Source organism: Coffea arabica, unplaced genomic scaffold (genome assembly GCF_036785885.1).
Source record: "Coffea arabica cultivar ET-39 unplaced genomic scaffold, Coffea Arabica ET-39 HiFi ptg000200l, whole genome shotgun sequence".
NCBI classification, from domain to species: Eukaryota; Viridiplantae; Streptophyta; class Magnoliopsida; order Gentianales; family Rubiaceae; genus Coffea; species Coffea arabica.
In genome coordinates, this window is record NW_027266262.1 from 17,672 (window position 1) to 37,732 (window position 20,061).

The 20,061-nt window shown below is 37.4% G+C and overlaps 3 protein-coding genes across 6 annotated transcripts; all 3 read right to left on the reverse strand.

Moving 5' to 3' along the window:
* Window positions 1-2,652: 2,652 nt before the first annotated feature.
* On the reverse strand, window positions 2,653-5,591 carry LOC113717615 (uncharacterized). The gene is made up of 4 exons (XM_027242381.2): window positions 5,266-5,591; window positions 4,306-4,764; window positions 3,755-4,159; window positions 2,653-3,065 (listed from the first exon to the last, which is right to left on the reverse strand). The coding sequence occupies exons 1-4, from the start codon at window positions 5,584-5,586 to the stop codon at window positions 2,736-2,738; spliced, it is 1,515 nt and encodes a 504-aa protein (XP_027098182.2). The 5' UTR covers window positions 5,587-5,591; the 3' UTR covers window positions 2,653-2,735.
* A 2,318-nt stretch (window positions 5,592-7,909) lies between these two features.
* Window positions 7,910-10,197, reverse strand: LOC113718822 (zinc finger CCCH domain-containing protein 15-like). 2 transcript variants are annotated; one of them, XM_027243737.2, is made up of 3 exons: window positions 10,123-10,197; window positions 9,278-9,977; window positions 7,910-8,697 (listed from the first exon to the last, which is right to left on the reverse strand). In XM_027243737.2, exons 2-3 carry the CDS (start codon window positions 9,944-9,946, stop codon window positions 8,368-8,370), a joined length of 999 nt encoding a protein of 332 aa, XP_027099538.1. In that variant the 5' UTR covers window positions 9,947-9,977; window positions 10,123-10,197; the 3' UTR covers window positions 7,910-8,367. The 2 variants fall into 2 exon arrangements, with proteins under 2 accessions (XP_027099538.1, XP_027099537.1); XM_027243736.2 differs by having other exon boundaries at window positions 9,245-9,977.
* A 2,443-nt stretch (window positions 10,198-12,640) lies between these two features.
* LOC113719623 (putative zinc finger protein At1g68190) lies at window positions 12,641-18,353 on the reverse strand. 3 transcript variants are annotated; one of them, XM_027244872.2, is made up of 6 exons: window positions 18,131-18,353; window positions 16,944-17,545; window positions 15,332-15,649; window positions 14,130-14,357; window positions 13,049-13,335; window positions 12,641-12,969 (listed from the first exon to the last, which is right to left on the reverse strand). In XM_027244872.2, the coding sequence occupies exons 2-6, from the start codon at window positions 17,460-17,462 to the stop codon at window positions 12,843-12,845; spliced, it is 1,479 nt and encodes a 492-aa protein (XP_027100673.1). In that variant the 5' UTR covers window positions 17,463-17,545; window positions 18,131-18,353; the 3' UTR covers window positions 12,641-12,842. The 3 variants fall into 3 exon arrangements, with proteins under 3 accessions (XP_027100673.1, XP_071929716.1, XP_027100672.1); XM_072073615.1 differs by having other exon boundaries at window positions 16,944-18,043; XM_027244871.2 differs by having other exon boundaries at window positions 17,783-18,353.
* Window positions 18,354-20,061: the final 1,708 nt, after the last annotated feature.

Sequence of the window (20,061 nt, forward strand, 5' to 3'; positions counted from 1 at the left end):
CCCCCAAAAAATGTCGTGATTTTCTACTGGCTTTCAAGATAGCCATCCAGAAAGAGACCCCTGATTTTTGTAAGAAAGTGGAGTCAAATGCATGTCAAAAGTACATATAACTTGTTTTGCTTTGTGACGGGTAATACAAGCGAAAATCAACCTTTCAGCGTTATTCGCTGGTTTCATTAGCTGGCCAGTCTCGATTTAATACTCCGCATTGGATTCTCTGCTTGAGTATCAATTGCAAGTTGCAAAGAAAAGTGAATCTTCTCTTTAGCTTCTGAGTAAGAACCGCAAGTCAGATCGATGCTCAGGGGAAACTCTTTTCCTTATCTTGATTTAGGACTCTCATATTTAATTATTTATCTTAAATAATTTGTATTTTCAACCTCAGAAAACCTCCCAACATATATCACTTTGCTTCCCTAAAAGGGGGAAGATGAAAAACGGGAAAGAACCAAAGAGAAACTGGAGAACAAAATAATTTTGGCCTTCATGATGATATCATGCCAATTGGACTGGACTCAGTTCTCTGAACCGGAGCTAACTATTGATCTTAGGTGAGAATCGAAAACAAATTCTGTCACCATGATTTTGGATAAATTCTTTCTCATCTCCGCTAATCTTCCACCATTTGGTACACAGAGTATTTTCTCCCTTCTGCCTATCCAAACTCGAAGGTCGAAGGCGTTTTGCGAGACAACAAAGCACCATTAAAGTAAATTGGAAAACTTTGAAGCCGAATTTTTCACTCAATTAACCAAACATATGCCTAACTCAAAATCGTTCACCAACTCAATATTTAACATGAAAAATCTGACGGCTAATCAAGCATCATTTGATTTACGGGTCCCCCAAGCAAAACGTAGAAGCGTATAATCTGCAAACATTAAAATAACTAAACCCCAAATCCAATGGTTTACCTGACCAGAAAATCAGCAGAAAATCAAATTTTTTTTTTTTTTGTAAATAATCAGCAGAAAATCATAACCTAGCACAAACATAAATCTGAATATAAATAGTCAGATGTTAAGATAACTGAAAGATTTTACCATATCTGCAGACCAGTCTGAGATCTAAAAGAACAAGGTTGGGAAAGGCAGGGATCCCAAGAAATCATCGGTATGGGTGGATTGGGAAAGGATACAATCTTCAACCCCTCAAAATTTTTTTGACTTTCTTTTTTTCTTTCTAAGCAAAGGGTTTTTGACTTTTTTCATGCATATCCTCTCCCACACACCCACACCAACAATTTCTTGCAAAAATCCATCTGCCTTTCCCTCTTCGTCCCATCTTTCGACCAGTTCACATATGTAAAGGGTATGAAGGGAATCGGAGAAACCTCAGGAAGGCCATTGGACTCGGTGGGCTTGGTAACACAGCCAATCTGTGCCACCAGTATTGTCTCCGAAGTTTAACAGACAGCAGCAGCTGTTGCCAACCCACAGATTTCCAAAAGCTTTCCCTAGCTATTCCTCCATTTCCATCCTATCCTATCCTTTCCTTTAATTTCTTTCTAGATCTAAAGTGGTGTCCTTTGGCTTTTTGGTACTGATTCTGATCGTGAGAAATGGCGGCTGAAGTTTATTAGTGAGGTCTTGGAGTAGTGGAGTGGAAAACCTACTGAGAGAGTCTGGTATTCTTCACACCATATAAATATAAATATAAATAAGAGGTCTGAATTAGCCCATTGGGTAGGAATCTTAACAATTTTGAAAGTGTCTATAGTCTTGCAGTGTACCATTCATAATCACCATAGCCAAAGCAGGCCCAAAGTTCCCCCAGCCTTAAAGCATACCTTGGGCTATTGGGGTGAATAAACCATTCTATAGTAGCCAGCTTGCAAAGCTGCCCAAGTTCTGCAGCGGATACTCCTCAAAATTAGATTGGAGCGTTACGACACTCTTCTCTGTTTCCTTAAACCAGGGGAAAATGTTGAAAAGCCCAAGTACCTTTAAACTATTTTTTGCAAGCGGCCTGTCCTTTCTTAACCTTCTATCAAATTCTGCTAATTCTGATCATCTTCAAAGTGACGTATCTAAAAGTTTCTTCCAAAAACATATAACGAAATCGAATACTTAGCCTGATAGTTGATACAAGAGAGGCAGAATGCATCTTAAAGGCTTTCATTTTTAAACTATCTATTTTGTGATTTTGGGTTTTCTGTGTCTGCAGTTAAAGTAATGCATCACCTTAGTTACTAATAGTATCAGATCAGACGCCGAGTCATTGAGCAATTCCTCTGTAACTTCATGAGTTCTCTAGTCATCACTCCTAATATTGTAAAACAGTGATAAAACGAGGTCCGTCACTAAAGTAAGCTCACATCTGGTTTACACCCTATCCAGAAAATGAAGAAGAACAAAACCAACGTAGAATGTCAAATATTTGCAATTTCAAGGAAATGCTTACATAGTTACATAGCCGTGTGCATATCACAATCCAAAAAGATCTCTATCATTTGCTTCTTATTGCTCCTTCGTTTCATGAACTAAAAACAACCACGTAAACAGTGCACACTAACTCATCAAAGGTGCACTGCCGAGAAATGTTACCTTTAATCTCCTTGACTACGGATCATACAGTTTTATTTTTAATCAAGCAGTTAGTATTATCACATCAGTGGACCTTAGCCTTATTGCCTATTAATCTTTTGCTTACTTTGAAGAACAAAAACACCGTTGCATACCAGCCAAGACTTCTGCAGTTGTCTAACATCATTGAGGGGAGTTATAATCATGGACCTAACGATTGAGTGGCTTTAGAGGCCTGATGTTCATGGATCTGATGAGCTTCTCCTCATCAGTGAGGGTGTGGCGGAAGTGGCATCGGTGTCCATAAGGGCAGTGATCACCGCTCAACACCATGCGGCATACCTCAGTCTTGTACCTTGGGTGGCGAAGTACAGGGCGCAGCTCCTTAATTCCATGAGCAAATTGGCAGTTCTCTCCATAGGGACATTCCCCGGTCTCTTGCCATTTGTTACACAACTCGGTTTTGAACATTCCCTGATTGTAGACCTCCAGCTCAACAGTTTGCTTCTCCTTTTCGCTTCCTGGAACGTACACCCTTTGCTGCACTCACACCATCAAACACGTTAGCTAACAATCATACGATCAGGGCATTGGCTAAAACTGGATGATGCTCAGCAAAAACACCAGACATTTCCTAGAGTCCTTCGTTTTGCCTTTAGTATAAAATATATTCCATGCAACAAACTTGGCAATCCCCAGTCTCATAAAGAAAGTAGTGGGAAAGCATAAACAAAATAAATCTCAAATGGAAATTAGCATTTGATGAATTCTAAAGAAAATAAACCTGGAAAAGAGATTCACCTTTGTATTGCGATAACAATTCACTTAACTGATCAAAACAACACTCAGTAAGTTTTCATGTCTCTTAGTGAAATCTAAACAGCTTCATCAAAATAATGAATTAACACATCGAGAAGTCAGGCCAAATGGTTTACAGATGCCCTCAATAAGACAATCAATGTCACCTAATATTAGAATATAGTATAAAAATTTCCTGAATTGAGGCAGTGTTAAGCACTTAAGCTTTAGTTCTGTAGACCTATTGACACAACCCTGTCAACATATCGACCACTATGATCACAGTGGACTTTCTGGTTTAACGAAAACAGAATCAGGGACAACTAATTAATGTACTACTGTACCCCAAATCCCAATTTAGCCAATAGAAATGTTTCAACAATTAACAAATTTACTTCTTTATAGCTGTATTTTTTATGGGATCCAGTTACCTTATATATCTGCCCTTCGCTGCTTCCACCAGTTTGAACAGTCTTCAATTTCCTATCAGACCGAACAGAGATACTTTTTGGCAAGGAAACCCGATTCACTTCATCATTCTCACTTCCTTCAGCCAGATCCGTATCCACCATAGTGTCCTGACTGGTATTCTCCCCAGCACCCTCCACATCATCTCCCCTGTTTCTCCTGTCTTCGTTAACCCCGTCCCCCAAACTCATCTTGTCCAATCCATGCAACACTGAACTCATATCAGAACCCGGACCAAGCCCCAGACCCGACAACTCAACAGACGCAGCATACTCCGAAGTTGCTCTCAGCAATAGGCTCAGTCGATTCGTCAACTCGGCATTGATCATTTTTAGACTGATATTCTCTTGGCCAGGGACGGAGCCAGAAATTTATTTTTGGGGGGCTGAAGTGTATTAAAAATTTTTTTTTGTGACGAAATAAATATATTTAATAAGTAAAATTTAGAATCAATAATTATAAAAATAATAAAAACATATAATTATACATACCCAAAAATTTGTTATTGATTAACATTTGAAGTATTGGTAGTTGTTGCACTCGAATAACGAAGAGGAGGCAATTGCATTCTGCGAGTCTTCATCCGTTGAAAACGCTGCAATATTTGCTCATTTTCAATTGTTGCAAAAATATCCTTCTCGATGTATACAACCAGACAGTCATTCATCCACTCGTCTCCCATTTTGTTGCGCAAATCAGTCTTGACAATATTCATTGCAGAAAATACTCTTTCAACAGAAGCAGTCGCAACTGGTAGAACTAATGCCAACTGGATCAGACGATAAACCAATGGAAAAACTGTATTTTTACCAGTTTTAACCATTTGTTGAGCAAGACTTCCCAAATCTCCAACTTCTGAAAATTGAGGATCGCGTTGCACATTATAAATATAATTTCGAAGTTGAGACTCAAGATATAAATAATCGTTACTTGAGAAGTCTTCAGGATATAAATCAGCAAGACGGAGTAGTTTCTGCACATTGAATTGAGAGAAAGAACTTTTTGGATCAAGACATGCTATGCAAATAAGGGGGAAAAAAACATCGATGGCTGCTGTAAGATAATTTTTTCCCCCACAATAAATCTCCATGTAAAATATTTTATCTTGTTCTCCTGCTCCAGCTTAGCCTATTATTTAGCAAGCAGTAATAAATGACGTTGAAGAATTGAAGATTATTCATCTACCACTATGTAAAACAACAAATACCACTACATATGCAACCTGGAAATCTTACACAAAGACAAAGATAGACCCAATCTCAACAACCTCTGAGAAAGAAAGGGAGGAGCGAGGGAAAGTGGGATCGGGAAGAAGGAAGGGGAAGTCAGATTAAATACATAGAAACATGTTGTTAGAGGGAATACTGTTGGCTTAGAAAACATTCTTGTACATGCTGGCCGCCGGAATCCCCTATATATAGGGGGTTTTCCGGCGGCTTGGGGGGGGGCTTAAGCCCCCACCAGCCCCCCCTTAAATCCGTGGCTGCTCTTGGCGCAACGCTTGTGCTTCCTTGGCGGTCTCTTCCATGTAAGAAAGCACCGTGTACTGGCGGTCTATGAGTTCCTGATGGTGGTGCAGGTCCGTTAACATGTCAGAGTGACGCAACCGTGACATCATCATCCTAATTTCCAGTTCCGACAGCCGGTAAGGGGCCAAGCCTATGTCACCGGGGTAATTTATGAATGGTAACGGTGGCGACGCTGGTGGTAGCGGAATGTTGTTGAAGCTCACGTCATTCCTCGCTGTTCTGCCACCTCTTTGCCCAGTTTTTGAGATTTCTTTCTCCATTTCCATGATTTCTCAACAGATTTCTATGAAATTTAGCTGCAGCAATTTTAAAAAAATGAATTTTCTTGGAAACTAAGTAATATATGTCACATGAACAGAAAAAATCCTACATACTAATGTTAGATGAAAAAATAGGAACAACTAATGCAATTGAACACAACCGGATCTCCGAGACGCTTATTCTGATTTTCCGCGTAATTATTGAGCAAATATGAATAAATGCATATAAGTTTATCTATATCTATAGTTAAAACCTGATTCTCGTGTCTCGCTATATTCTTCTCTGTAAAACTTAAGCATACGACCATAAGTAGGTATATGCATATTCATCTATGTGCATATTGCATAAATTCTGTTCATATTCATCTTCGAACGGAAAAGATTGCAAATTTCATTTAATTTCCTGGAAAGATCACGAAATTGAAGCTTCATTCGAGCTTCTGGTTAACATTAATGAATTTACAACGAAACATCGAAGATCATCCAAAAGCTAGAATTTACACATAAACAGCGTTCGATTGGAGTAATAAAAATGACGATTACGTATAGTCTAAATTAACTTAAAAAATTAGTTAAAGCTGAAATTAACAGGAGAATTAATCAACCAAAAGAACAGGAAATAAACTCAAAATTGAATTAATTACTACTTCTATAAACGAAGACCTCTAAGAAAAGAGTAATGAATTGATTAATTACCTGAAAACAAGAACAAAAATGAGTTAAGCAGCAGCGGAAGTGAACTTCAGCTGTATAGAGAGAAATGAGCGAGTTTTAGAGAGAGAAACTGAGTCTGGAAAATGGAACTGGAGAAGAAGGCAGAAAGGTTTTATAGTAGTAGTTGTGACTTGACAGGGGTAGTTTGGGAAAAGATGATGATATACACTAACTGCTTCGTTTGTTTTGCAGCTCTCTTCCAAGATTTGGTCTAAATTCCGCTCTTCAAAGGGTATAAAGGTAATTGTGACTATAGTGGAGTCGGTTACGTATTTGTCAAGGCCTGATCCCTGATAGGATTTTGAGCGGGAAAAGTGACGACTTAGGCATTATGAATGAGCTTGTCACGGGTATACCCTTGATGAACTGTTAATTTACGAAAATGTCATCATCCTACATGCGCTTGTTCCCCTTTTTCATTTCAGGGTATAACACTTATTCCACATTTCTACTCCACTAGTTTTTAAAACATTATTAGTAATTACAAAATTCTGTCTCTTTGATGTTAAAAGAAAATTTGGCAATATTCCTTTTCTCTTTGACATAATTTTATCATGAAAATGGCTATAAGTTTATAGTATGACAAAGAGTGTTAACAATCGATCACTTATTTAAACAAAAATTATATCTGCATGACTAAGAAAAATATGATTGTCAATTATGTTTTCGAGTACAAAAAACTCTAACTTGTTATCTTCAACTAGTGGGTGAGGCACTAATTAGTGAGGGAAAAATAAAAAGAAAAATATAGAATAACAAATTAGTTAGTTGCAGAAAAGGAATTAATTACAGAGTAGTGGGAATTTCTATATAAACGTGAAAGTATGAAGCATGAGTAGTAGATAAGTATAGTAGGAGCAATTATATGAATATGGGAGTAGGAAATACGAGATGGTTATACATTACTTCATCATGCCAAAATAAAATCGAAATAACAAATAATGACATCTTGTTTTAACACCAAACCCATTGCTCACGCATTATATATATAGAAAGTTATAGTGAATTATGAAGTAAAACAACGGTCCAATAGAGCCTTGACCAAGTGAGTTAAGTGACTTTTTCCGGTCTCTTTCCATGCTGCGGTTAGTGAGGGCTGTTTGATTGCTAATATCGCTTGTATTGAAAGCTTATAGTTGGTGATAGTTGGTTTAGGAGAGTTCATGTTTTGGGTCATTGGAATCTAACTTGATTAGGACATTCTTTCATTTGGTAGGGATGCCATGATGGATACTTGAGAGAGTTTGCTTCACTGCTACAACTTTAACTAACTAGTTCCACTCGTTTCCAATCAAAAGGATGTCATTTGTTTGATGAATGCCATGATCCTCACAACTTTGCCCAAAACAAAGGACTTGTTTTTGGTTGTTAAGCGACCTGGTTTTCTAGTATCTCTTACTTGAACCATTAACCGTATAATAATGTTTGATCTTCCTCCTCTTTTTACATCTAGGCCATTCTCTACACAAATTCCAAATGCACGTCAATAGTTTTTGGTAGATAGGAACGCGCCCATAAGATTACCTTGCTTTTCCATTTCAATCATAATCAACAGAAACTGATAGGTGAAGTTGTGAACTAGGGCAACAAATGAACAATGGACAATGTTTTACAATAAAGTTGAACTCCAGCCAATTGATTGCAAAAATCAGAAACGCTTATTACTTGGGGCATATTTAGATTACATGATGAAGTAGAGGAGCTTTTTTAACCTATCTTGCCATGCTTCTTCTATTTTATGGGCTAAGAAAGAATAATCTTTACTTGACAAATGCCAAAAGCCTATTTTTACAAACAGATAGACGAGAAAATAATACAGATCACCCAACTTGCCTAGAGACTGACTGTCATTCTGATGCTTTCAAGTTTCAGCTTCTAGCATATATTCTCTTTCACTTCTGATCCTGATGATACAGATACGCCGAGTGCTTCACTGTGCATTTATTTCCTTTTGCAATTTACTAATTAATGAATTATTTTAAGGATTATAAACAGCTCTTCACATTCATTTACATTTCCGTGATCAGTAAACCATTATCACCACGAGTTTGATAAACAATGAATAATCACAAGCTACCGATTTAGCACCTTGAGAGACCTTATGTTGATGGACCTGATGACTTTTTCCTGGTCAGTGAGAGTATGGCGGAAGTGGCAGCGATGTCCGTAAGGGCAGTGGTCACCATTCAGCACCATGCGACACACCTCTGTCTTGTACCGTGGGTGGCGAATTACAGGGCGAAGCTCCTGAATTCCATGAGCAAATTGGCAGTGGTCTCCATATGGGCATGCCCCAGTTTCTTGCCATTTGTTGCAGAGTTCAGTCTTGAACATGCCTTGATTGTAGACCTCCAGTTCAAGTGGCTGCTCTTCCTTTTTCCCTCCTCGCACGAAGACCTTATGCTACATTCATATTGTCACTGAAATACATCAGTTTACTAATTAAGAACCACCCTGCAGACAATAAGCAGTCGCGGTATATGATGGGGTCCTTTGTGCTCATGACCATGACATAAATCCTCATCATATGTGTAAAGAAAAAGAGGCAAACAAAACCAGTGCACCTATCTTTCACAAGTCCAAGAAGCAGAAAAAAGAGCTAAATTTTCTCTTGCACACGTTAAATTTGGACCACATAAGGCATAAAGAAGATTGCACATCGTCTTTGATAGCCATGTCCCCTAATACAAGGGAGAGATAACCAAGAAGGAACAAGAGAAAGATCAGAAAAGAAAAGCCAAAAGTATCTTACTGAAGCTCCCAAGTCCTAAGGAACTCGAGTAATGCAATTCAATTAATTAGCTCTAGTTAAGATTGATCTCTTGACCGCAGATGCTAATCCCAAGATTTAATTCGAGAGACTTGCAAGAATGGCAATAAGTAATTATCAAAGCATAGCAGAGTAGAGAAACGCTGGGATAAAATCAGTAAACCAGACAGCAAAATTTACCGTGTCATCCCAGATTTTGCTACGGTTCTGTACCTTATTTACCTTCCCGCCACCATTCCCACCAGGTTGAACCGGCTTCAAGTATCCAGTGGACCGAATCGATATGCTCTTGGGCAACAGAATCCTGCCCGGGGTCCCTTCCCCACTCCCTTCTACTCCACCAGATTCCATCACACTCGTCGGACTCGGACTGTCCCCATCAGCCGCCGGGCCACTCCAAACATTCCCCTCATTAACTCCAGCTCCATCCGCCAAACTCATCCTACTCAACCCATTCAACAAAGAATCCACATTCAAACCCGGGTCCACACCCGAGAACCCGAACGATGCGGCGTACTCCGACGTGGCTTTGATCAACAATCCCAACCGATTGGTCAACTCAGCATTGACCATTTTCAGATTAATGTTCTCTTGCCGGAGTGCTTGGGCTTGCTTGGCGGCCTCTTTCATGTAAGAAAGCACGGTGTTTTGGCGGTCCACGAGGTCCTGATGGTGGTGCAGGTCTGTTAGCAAATCAGATTGATGCAAGCGTGACGCCATCATTATTTCCTTTTCGTACGTCGTGAACTCTCCGCCGTCTGATTCGTAATTGAGAAATGACGGCGATGGTGATGGCGATCGGGAAATGTCGTTGTAGCTTAAGTTCCTCCTGATATTGCTTGTTCCTCCATGAACCGATGTTTTCGAGCTTTCTTTCTCCATCTTCCTCTCCCCCCTCTCTCTCTCTCTCTAGCTGCAGGATGAAGAAAACAGATTAAAATTTCCGAAAATTGCAATTTCCAGCAAATCATAAAGGAAATAATTGTGCTTAATTTTGAAGCCTACACATGTGGAGGCGGATTAAGTATTAGAGCGAGGAAGATTATTGGATGTATTACCTGATAAAAAACAGTAATTGGTTGAGGTTTTAGCTGGTCTAGAGAGAGAAAGGAGAACTGTAGAGAGAGAAACTGAGACTGGAAATTAATGGAGAAGATGATCAGAGAGACTTTTATAGATAAATGCTTCTGGTTTAAGGGGTAGTTTCGGAAATTTGCGCGACCGTTTAGTTTGTTACTTTGTTTCCCGCACTACTAACTAACTTTTGGGAAGGTTCAAAAAGAAAATGTAAAATCTGAGCTTTGGGTTCTTCTGACCGAATTTGCCCTTCATAAATTCGAGTCTTGCTGGAGTTTGTGAGGGTATTCCGGTAATTATGAGTTGATGCTTGTCAAGCCCTCTGTTGATGCCTTTATTTTTTTTCTCTCTTAAATATAAGAGTTGGATATCCCCAATACTGAGCTTTTGAATATTGAAATTCAAATAATTCAGTTGACGCCGTAAATATGAGAGTTGGATGTTCCTAACAATTTAATTTTTTGGTGTTAAGAGTCCTTGAAAATTCAAATCATAATCAAAACGATTTTGAGGGGCAAAATTTTCTTCTTGCAATGATAGAAAGGAATGACTTATGCTTAAAGGGTTATACTCTTCCCTTGAATTGATTCTTTTAAGTATTAAATTAGATTTCCGTTCTGATTCTTTTAGTTTGAACTTTTGCTAAAAATACCAATTCTAACATATTATTTTCATACAAAATTTTTAGGTTAGGTCATATTATCACATACTGAATTGATAGGGTTATGTGTCACTTTAGACCCAAAATGAATCCTAATCCCCGCCCAAACAAAAAATAAAGGTATCAAACCAAAATGGACCAAAAATATTTTCCTGTAGTATTTGTGACTTTTTCTTTTTTGCGGAAAGTGGATGAATTGAAAATTTTTTACTCATAATCTTCCACCTTACCATCCAATCTAATCCTACTATCTGTGACTCAGACACTCAATGCTGCTCAAATTTCCAGTATGTATAACAGTCAAATCAAAATGTCCCATTTTTTAGATCTCAAATCAACTTGCAAGCCTTCACACCCCAAAAAAAACCAAAAACAAAAAGAAAAAAGATCAGAACTCTTGCTCCGTAATTTCAATGCTGCATTTGCGGTTAGTGACACACTACTATTTGATAACTGTAGTTGCGTAGTTGAGAAGTTTTTTGTTTTTTTTTTTGTGGGGGAGGGGGGGGGGGGGTTATGGTGATGGTGGTGGTTTTGGGCGTTCCCAATTTCTCTGTCATTGGAAAATTCAATCTATTTTTATCTTGAAATTGATTAAGACATGTGTCATTTGGAAAGAGAATGTTGATGATGGCTTTGTAGTGTTTGCTTCTTTGTTACACCTTTTAACTAACTTGTTCCTCTAATATTCTTCCAATCAAAACTTAAATCATATACGTTTGGTAAAACCCATGATCCCACAATCCCACATTTGGCTTAAGCAATCACTTCTTTCTTGGTATGTCATAGCTGTTAAGCTTAGCTAGCAATGTATTACTTTTCACTGACCTTTACATTAAAGTTTTATCTTCCTTCCCTTTCTGTTAGACTATCTCAACAATCAAGTGTCTAATTTAGTCACAGATCTATGTTGATTTTGCATCTATGGTATTTCCATTTCAGTATGATATACAAGTTGATTAGTTTCTTGAAATCCAGGAATAAGGGCAAGATGAATATGGCCTCCTCTCAGCACATACAATTGGCTGTCTCTTGTGAGATGCACTTCAAACTACAGATTTTATAGTTGTAATTAGATAACTTAATCAAAATGGTTATCAATTTCCTTTTCTTGTCTTTCCAGTTTGCTCCTTGTCCTTTTCTTGATGGCCATTCCAAGACCAGCAGACAAAGAACTGTGACAATGTCTACGTATTGAATTTACATGAGACCATAAACAGGGCACTTAAACAGATGAGTATAATGCCTGCAGGATCAGATTTTCTTCAGGTGAAACTTATACTGGATAGCTCTAATACCTATGAAGTGGGATAAGGATGTGCAACCTCAACCAACAGCAGAGCAGAATGGGTACTAGGTCACTATCTGAACTGTAAATTCATCAGTGTTTTAATAGTTATCAAATCAACAGTCTATGGATCACAAAAGTTCAGGCATCCACTACACAAACTGCAGGGCTTCTATTACCGTTAAAAGAATTGAAACTTCCATGCTAGAAGCAGCTTCCACGCATCCCAAAATTGTTTATCTCATAGAATTAAGAAATCATCAAACAACTGTACTTTCTCAGGATTTTCTTTTTATTCTTGTATCGCCTGTGCGGTCGATCTGACAGAGGGAAGGTTATTTTGCACACCTGTTTTTTCTGCTTTTTTTCATCTTGTATTTTATTGCGAAAAGTACTCTCTTGATATCTTTGCACCAAACGAAAGACTAGTACTGTCACAATTTGCTTTCTTTAACAAATGGGCTAATAGTTCTTGATCTACACAAGGAATCAAGTCAAACATCATTCAGGAAATAATTTGCAGCAGGAGTAAACTGCAATAACAATTGGGTACAGGAAAGCTGAAATATTAGATATATGTCATGTTCTGTGAGGACATAATTACAGGCTTTACAAGTTTAAGATTGCGGAAATATCGGGGATGCAGGCAAGCAAATTCAAACAATGTGTCAAACATTCTTGTGTTGCTCCGAGAAATGCAAAGAGTAAAACGTCAGGGCATCTTGAAAATGGACACGCAAAAATTTAGTTCTTCAGAAGCTCCGACTAAAATTCACAGAATCAGATTCACATCCACGTATCTTCACAAATTGATCCCTCACCAGTTTTTTAACATCAGATTTAGCTTTTCGAGGTGAATACCGAGATTGCTTGTCCACACTTCAGGTGAAGAAAATGTAGTCAGTAACCAAAAACAAAAGAAAGAGGTAGAGAGATGGCAAGAAAGAGCAAGGCTTACCTTCGTGCCTTCTTCTTTTCTTTATATCTTGTCATGTTATTTTCTTTACATTCTAATTGTGCATTCTCCAAATCAGACAAGTTGCTGGAAAGTTGTTGTCTCTTAAAACTGGAACACGGTTCACTGTCCACACATTCAGCACTGAGCCTTGAAAGAGAAAGGGACAATGCTGAATAAGACGGTTGAATTGAAGGATGTTCCTTGGTTGTAGTGAAGTCAGAAGAGCCAACATCATTGTCAACATTGGCTGAATAAGAGATGCAAACTGAAGAAGATGCTGAGACATCCTGTAATGGATAAAGAGAGGCAAGGAGGAAAAAATTAAAAATGAAAAAAAAAGGATTAGCATCCACTCCGGTCTTCGACCTTCGGCCCCAGAATACCTGATGACTAGATCAATACAATGGATACTGCTCAAACAATCATTTGCATATACTAAAAAAATATGATTGTGCCTGTCTGATTGTGTTCATTCAATTCTACAGCTCTAAGAAATACACATTTTCTTTTTGTTTTTCTTTGATATTGTACTTTTTTCAACCCTCACAAAGTTCTGTACAACTTCAAATCGACTGCACATAAATGCTTTGACAGCATGTATTGACAAATGATTTTTACTGTAAGCGGCTTTCTTGTCACTGACTTATCTTCATTATTGTCGCTAATTTTCATTTATTACATCTATATGCAGCTTAGACACGTAGCCATATCTGTAATTGTTCTGCTCATTATTTCTTACATTCATTATCTGAATAACATAATCTTTCTTTTTTTTGACTCTCAAAACACTCTTAAGTTGTATATAATTTCATCCTCTTTGGACTTTACAAGGTGTACTTTTCTGTATGTCAGCCTGGGGGAAGGAGAAGCATCGCAGAGTACAAAAAAGGTGGGCTATTACTTTAAATGAAAGAAAATTTCAACTGTCAAGTAGCATATCTAGTCTTCAAGATGTATTCTTGATAATTTTGTTACCAGGGAATAATCCTAAATGAACTATTTCCATATCACTGGAGTTTCTATATTCTGATTCTGTAAGGAGGATACGCTGATAATGAGTCCAGACAAAAATAATTTGTACCTCAACTGATCGTTCATAACCATTGTCTGATTTATTAATAGACATATCCTTCTCTACAGAGGAGCATGTCGTATAATTGTCATCAAGCAGAGCTCTAGCTAGCTCTTGCTCGCCTCCAAAGAGCTCTTCGATGTTTTTGAATGTTGAATCCACATCAGGCATGGTAAAATCATCAGAACATCCTAGCTCATCACAAACTCCTAGGTCTTGCATATTTTGAGTCCAAAGCTGCAAATTTTAAGTTTAAGAAAATGTACATGGCGTTTGAAGAATAAACATGTAATTCATTGACAATTAGCATCATGCTTTTGATACTGTTGTATCATACTCATTAACAAACTTAGTAACTAAACAGAAGTATGAATTGCATTTTGGCATCATTAAATTTGTTGAAATGGAAAATCAAGAACCATAAGTTCAGCAACATTCAGTTGTCATTTGGATGGACAAAAAATTTGCGGGAAAATGCTTATCATATAAAACTAAAAGAAAACTTTGGATCAGCTTTGTGGTGCCTGGACATCCATTTGAACTTCGTGTCCCAAATGAAACACTAGTATGGCATTTAGTTCCACAAATAAGTGACATACTAACAAGGTCATCATGAATAACTGAAGGTGGTATATGATTATGTTCAGAAGCTGTGATATAGGTAATAAGCCACCAAATCTGTCTCATCATGCAGCAGGAGAAAGGGAAGGCATTATTGGAGGTAAATAAGCTACTAAATCTGTCTCATCCTATAGCAGGAGAAAGAAAAGGGAAGGATGGGAGGGAAACTAGAGTAGAATGAGAAAGTACTATGCTATGAAGAATGCAAACTAACGATTTTCAAGAACTGTATTAGGTTATAAATCTGATTCTGGCACTTAAAAATATTAAAAAGAAGAATACATTAACTGGTCTTGCTTACCTTAAATTTCTTAGTTTGCAATGTGTAGTAACTTAATTTTCCTAAAACTAGGACATGTTGATTTACAAAAGGTTTTTCTTATTTTATAAGAAAAAAAGTATTGATGTGTAAGAAGGACCGCATTTTATCGGAAATAACTGAGAATATCCTTCTCTGTGGTATAGTAAAAAGAGGCACTCCAGTGCACATTAGTGTGGAGTGCGCATTAGTTCCATCATGTTGAATTCATATATGAAACTGAATTTACTTCTTAAGTCATCTTAATGACTCGAAAGAAAGATAAAAAAACCTGGCCACTCTGTACTGGACTTTTACACTGCCAGAAGGAGTCCCCGTCCATCTGTGAGAAAGCAAGTTGAAAAGGTTCAGTAGTTGGATTCTCGTGATGACTGCCGTGAAGATCAGAACCAAGATCAAGAGCATGCTGCAAATGTTGATCAAGATTTTCATGCATCTTCCTTTTTGCGTCGAACTTAAATGAAGACATATCAATTTCCCCTTGGCTTCTCATAAAAGAAAATTTTCCATCTCCCTGAGTCAGTTGAAGCCTTTTTAAGTCATTAATCTGTTCCAGTACATGGAAAATATTCTTCCTGTGGACAGCAGCCTGCAAAGTTACACATGTAAGTAATCAATCAGCCTACATTCCTTCATCAATCCTTAGAAACAACATGTATAAAGCTTATGTTATCTTATATTAGCGTACCAAGCTCTCAAAAGTTTGAAGAAGGATAATGGTAAACCAACAGCAAGAAACAGATATTATCTACAATGGAGTGGTTAATGTTGACAGCACTAATCTTATAATGTTAATCAAACTCTACTAAGGCAAACCATGGTATAACTTCGACCAAAAGCTAGGAATAAGTAATTTATTTGGAACCTGAATCATTTCAGCAGGATGCATAAAATAGATGTTATGGCATAACTGAAGTAAGATGTACCTGTTTTCCAAATAAAATTTGAGCAGGATAAAAAAGACAACTACAAATTGATCATACTGAAGTAGTTATACTTGTTATCTCATGGTTCACTTAGGAACTTTCTCAGAGATACCACATAAATGTTTCAATAATCAGTTCATACAAATCTCGAGCATTGGTTGGGGTCCAATCTAACCTGGTAAAGATGCATGTAAGATGCATCTTTGTGTGGTACAGAGTAGTGAAGCGTGGACAGCAATTATATTTAGTGATATTGCTGGTTGCACCACTCCTTTTTCTTTAGGAAAATTTCTTTCCTGTGTCTCTTTTCTCTCCAAGCTAAATAAAACCTCTTGGTTTGCATCCCCTTAATGTTACTCTTTTAGCAGGTAGAATGATTTCAGAAACCATACAGTCCACAAACAATGAAGAATACTGCAAAGGGCTTGAGAATGACCCCAGCAGCTGCACCATGAAGGAGAAGAAATTTGTTTGGGGAGCAAAGGTAATGAAATGCTTGCTCAGGCGTAGTGAATGACAACCATTTGACATAATTGAATCAGCTGTTTCTTTGCTACGTGTTACTTTTTGAACTAGGCAACAGAGAGGTCATTTCATTGTTGAAGTACCATTAGAGGCATAAAAATAATTGCAAATCATAGATCATGCATACTGCAAAATCAAACCATAAATTCAGGAAAAGTATGAGAGGAGAAAAAGCATCTCCTTTTGCAGCAGAAGATAGTGACAACAATTGACATGACATCAGATGTAGGAGTGAACCATCTTCTTTAGACTTTGCCCCTTCCTGGTTATCAAATAGGCTAGTAAATTGTATGAAAATGGTCACTATGTACTTTTCTCTTCAACAAATAAGAAAGCTGTGCAAACTGAACTCAACATGAAATGCCTAAATGCCAGTAACAAGTTCAAGGACCTAAATTGACATGAGCTTCTATTCACAGTTGCCGCATATACCTTAGTGTCTTTGCCTCTTGATCGGACTTTGGGTAACTTACTGGTGGTGGAAGCCACATCAAATACTGATGAAATGCCTGCCACTGAGCAAGACTGTCTTGAATTGTTGAAAGTGAGCACCCCTGTACTTACCGCTGCACTTGACGTGGGAAGAGATTGATATTCAGATTTACTATCATTATCCAATTCATTCAAGTCAAGACCCCAGAGTGCCGCAAAATCTTTAGCAGAAGGGCATCCTGTATAACAACTCATCAGTTTTCTCTGGTGTTGCGAAGAGAGATCATGTTGGTTGCGGTCACAAGCGCGGCACATAAACATCTGATGATCTGAACACTGAACATAAGATGGGCGGTATCTGCACGACTCACAAACAATGGCGCGTGTATGCCGGTTGGAAAGAGCATTAGCTGAATGAACCTTGGCATCACAGGATAGGCAAAGATGTGCTGCATCTGCCTTACAGTACACAATTGGTCTTAGGATCAAACAGAATTCACAAGTTTTTTCCATCTCCATGTCACCAGGGGAACATAATACGAACAGCTAACCGTTCACATGCATTCAAGTCCAAGATAAACAGAATTCTGCAGGAATTCCTCCTAGATCCAACCCCAACCAGCAATCAAAAGCGACAAAACAGCATAAGAAAGTCAAATTTTCATTTCATATCTTACCAGACACTAATTTCATCCTTCCATCAAACGTTTAACAGGCGAAACATAACTCAAAAGACTATAGGATATAAATTGCCACCGAGAGATAGGAAAGAAAGAAATGCCATGCAAACAGAGCTAGATCGAACTTAAGGTCACTGGTGAAGGATTAAAGTATTATACCTTTGCAGAATCAAGATAAACTCACGATTTTATCAGGATATTACTTTAGACTCCAAGTCATTAAGTACCACAGCAGTCTACTGCTCAAATTCCATATCAGAATCAAGTGAATTTCACCAAAACACTACCTCCTCTTTCCATCTTTGATCAAATACTACTAATTGCAAATGGGATTTGCTTGAAAACAACGGAAACAACTCGATTAGCTTGACTGGTTCAACTTCACTCAAGAAAGAGCTGCTAAACTTGACTTGCTATAAACTAAAATGAAAGGGCAAAAACTTTCAGGAAATTCCACAATCAACAACTTGAGTCTTGAGCATTAACTGTAACCAACCATTAACTAACCTCAACTTGCTCCTCAAGCAGTTGGACTCTCCTGAATCAGAGCGGAAAACCCTTTTTTGTCAGCTGACAGAAACGAAAAAAGAGAGAAAACAGTTGAGCAGAAGTCACAGGAATTAGCATGTGTAGCAGAATTCATTCATCATCAGCAATAGCTTTGAGCTTTGAGTTTTCTTTTTCTCTCTCTTTTTTTTTTTTTTTGGTTAACTTGTTGTCAACTTGTCATCATATCATAACATTTGTTATCTACTTTTTATGGGTGGGTTCTCTATCTTGAACTTTTTGGTATGACGTGGCAGTTCAAGGGAGCAGGCTGTCCTACGTGGACAGAGACACGTAAGCTATGTGTGGCCCCACTTGCGTTATCTCTGTTGCATGTTAAGTTCCTCGTGTGATCCAACAGTTGGTTCCTCAAACCAATGAAAAGGCGACACGTTAGTGCGCAGGTTAGAGATGACGGCTGCTAATAAATATGGAAAACTAACCTTAACGAGTTAAGGGAAGCTTCGTGTCCGAGGAAGTGGGACTTTTTTTTTTTTTTTTTTTTGGGTGGAAAGTGAATGATTTTTATTTTATTTTTATGTTTCCTTATATTTTATTTACTGAAATCAAATGTGATGTGGATATACAATGCCACGTACTCGATTGAAAATCCTTGATTCTTGTCTTAATTTTGATGACTTGTACTTTCACAAGTGAATTTAGGATAATAACGTTTGCATTGACAACTGTTTCAAAATATATTATAAAATTATCTATTGAAAATTTTAAATCACTTTGAATACAACATAAATTTATAATAGTTTTTTATGGACCAACACATCAGCGTTTGTTTGGATTGATCATTATTTCCCCAATTTTATTTGCTTACATCATCATTACAATTTCCAATACATCTTTTTATCTTCTCAATTACCTTTTTATCTCACATACATCAGGTCACAAAAAGTGCTACAGTAAAAATATCTCAAATAACTTACAATTCAAACAAACCTATTCTTGAATTGTAAAAATGTTTTCAATTTCAATATTTGGTCCATCTAGGCTATTAATTGCTTTTCCTCCTCCTTACAGCCCATTAAATTGACCATTTCAATTCTTACAGACCATTTTTGGAAAAAAGAATTTTTTTTTACGGTCCATTATTTTCCTATTGCTTCTTTTCTGCATCCAAATATCCAATACCTCGCTGTAACTCAAAAAATTTAAAAAAAAATCTTTTCGATTACTCCCCGACCCCAAAAAAAAAAAAGAACTTGAGAATGTGCATGAGATCACCTAGGTGGGAATCGATCAAATCTACATATGTTGCATATGATTGGACTTTAGTATACTTTGTTAATGTTATTTGGCTATGATACCTAATTTCTTGATGTTGGACAACTTAAAGTACTCTAGTTTTATGGAACATGGATAAAGCCCCACACTACGTGTAGATAAAACCGCCTGAATCCCCATTTGATAGAAGAAATAAGAACTAGCCGACAAACAAAATTCACGAACTTGCTCTATGGCGAAGCATTAAAACGGATGCGATTTTAGATGAAAATTTGGTTGGAAGAGTATCATTTCCTCCATAAAATTGATCTGAAGATTTTTATTACAGGTAAAGGACTTGGAATAATGCAGACAAACAACAATGGTGAAGAAAAGCGTATTTTTCTTTTCATCAAATTAAGTAGAGTTAATATCAGTGTAACATAGTTTTGATTATCTCATGAAAATTTTAAATGGTATACCTGTTATTTTTTATGGGTTACCCAATTCTAAATTCGTTTATACCATCAAATACACTCATATTTTCAAAATAGCCCTACCCTTGTGATTGAAATTCAAAGAACATTTTCGTTCTAAACTCATTCTTATACAGTGTAAGGATAAGGATAAGGATATTATGTTTGCATAGTTCTTCACACAAAATAAGAGAGAGACAC

What these genes read in the sequence shown, in the direction of transcription:
- LOC113717615 (XM_027242381.2), bottom strand. Translation starts at nt 5,586, where the DNA reads ATGGAAATGGAGAAAGAAATCTCAAAAACTGGGCAAAGAGGTGGCAGA. An exon ending in CAACTACCAATACTTCAAAT is followed by an intron (nt 4,160 to 4,305) that starts GTTAATCAATAA and finishes CAAAAATAAATT; the next exon opens with TCTGGCTCCGTCCCTGGCCA. An exon ending in GCGAAGGGCAGATATATAAG is followed by an intron (nt 3,066 to 3,754) that starts GTAACTGGATCC and finishes GTGTGAGTGCAG; the next exon opens with CAAAGGGTGTACGTTCCAGG.
- LOC113718822 (XM_027243736.2), bottom strand. Translation starts at nt 9,946, where the DNA reads ATGGAGAAAGAAAGCTCGAAAACATCGGTTCATGGAGGAACAAGCAAT. An exon ending in GCAAAATCTGGGATGACACG is followed by an intron (nt 8,698 to 9,244) that starts GTAAATTTTGCT and finishes ATATGAATGTAG; the next exon opens with CATAAGGTCTTCGTGCGAGG.
- LOC113719623 (XM_027244872.2), bottom strand. Translation starts at nt 17,462, where the DNA reads ATGGAGATGGAAAAAACTTGTGAATTCTGTTTGATCCTAAGACCAATT. An exon ending in CAAGAGGCAAAGACACTAAG is followed by an intron (nt 15,650 to 16,943) that starts GTATATGCGGCA and finishes GTAACTTTGCAG; the next exon opens with GCTGCTGTCCACAGGAAGAA. An exon ending in GAAAAGAAGAAGGCACGAAG is followed by an intron (nt 12,970 to 13,048) that starts GTAAGCCTTGCT and finishes CTTCACCTGAAG; the next exon opens with TGTGGACAAGCAATCTCGGT.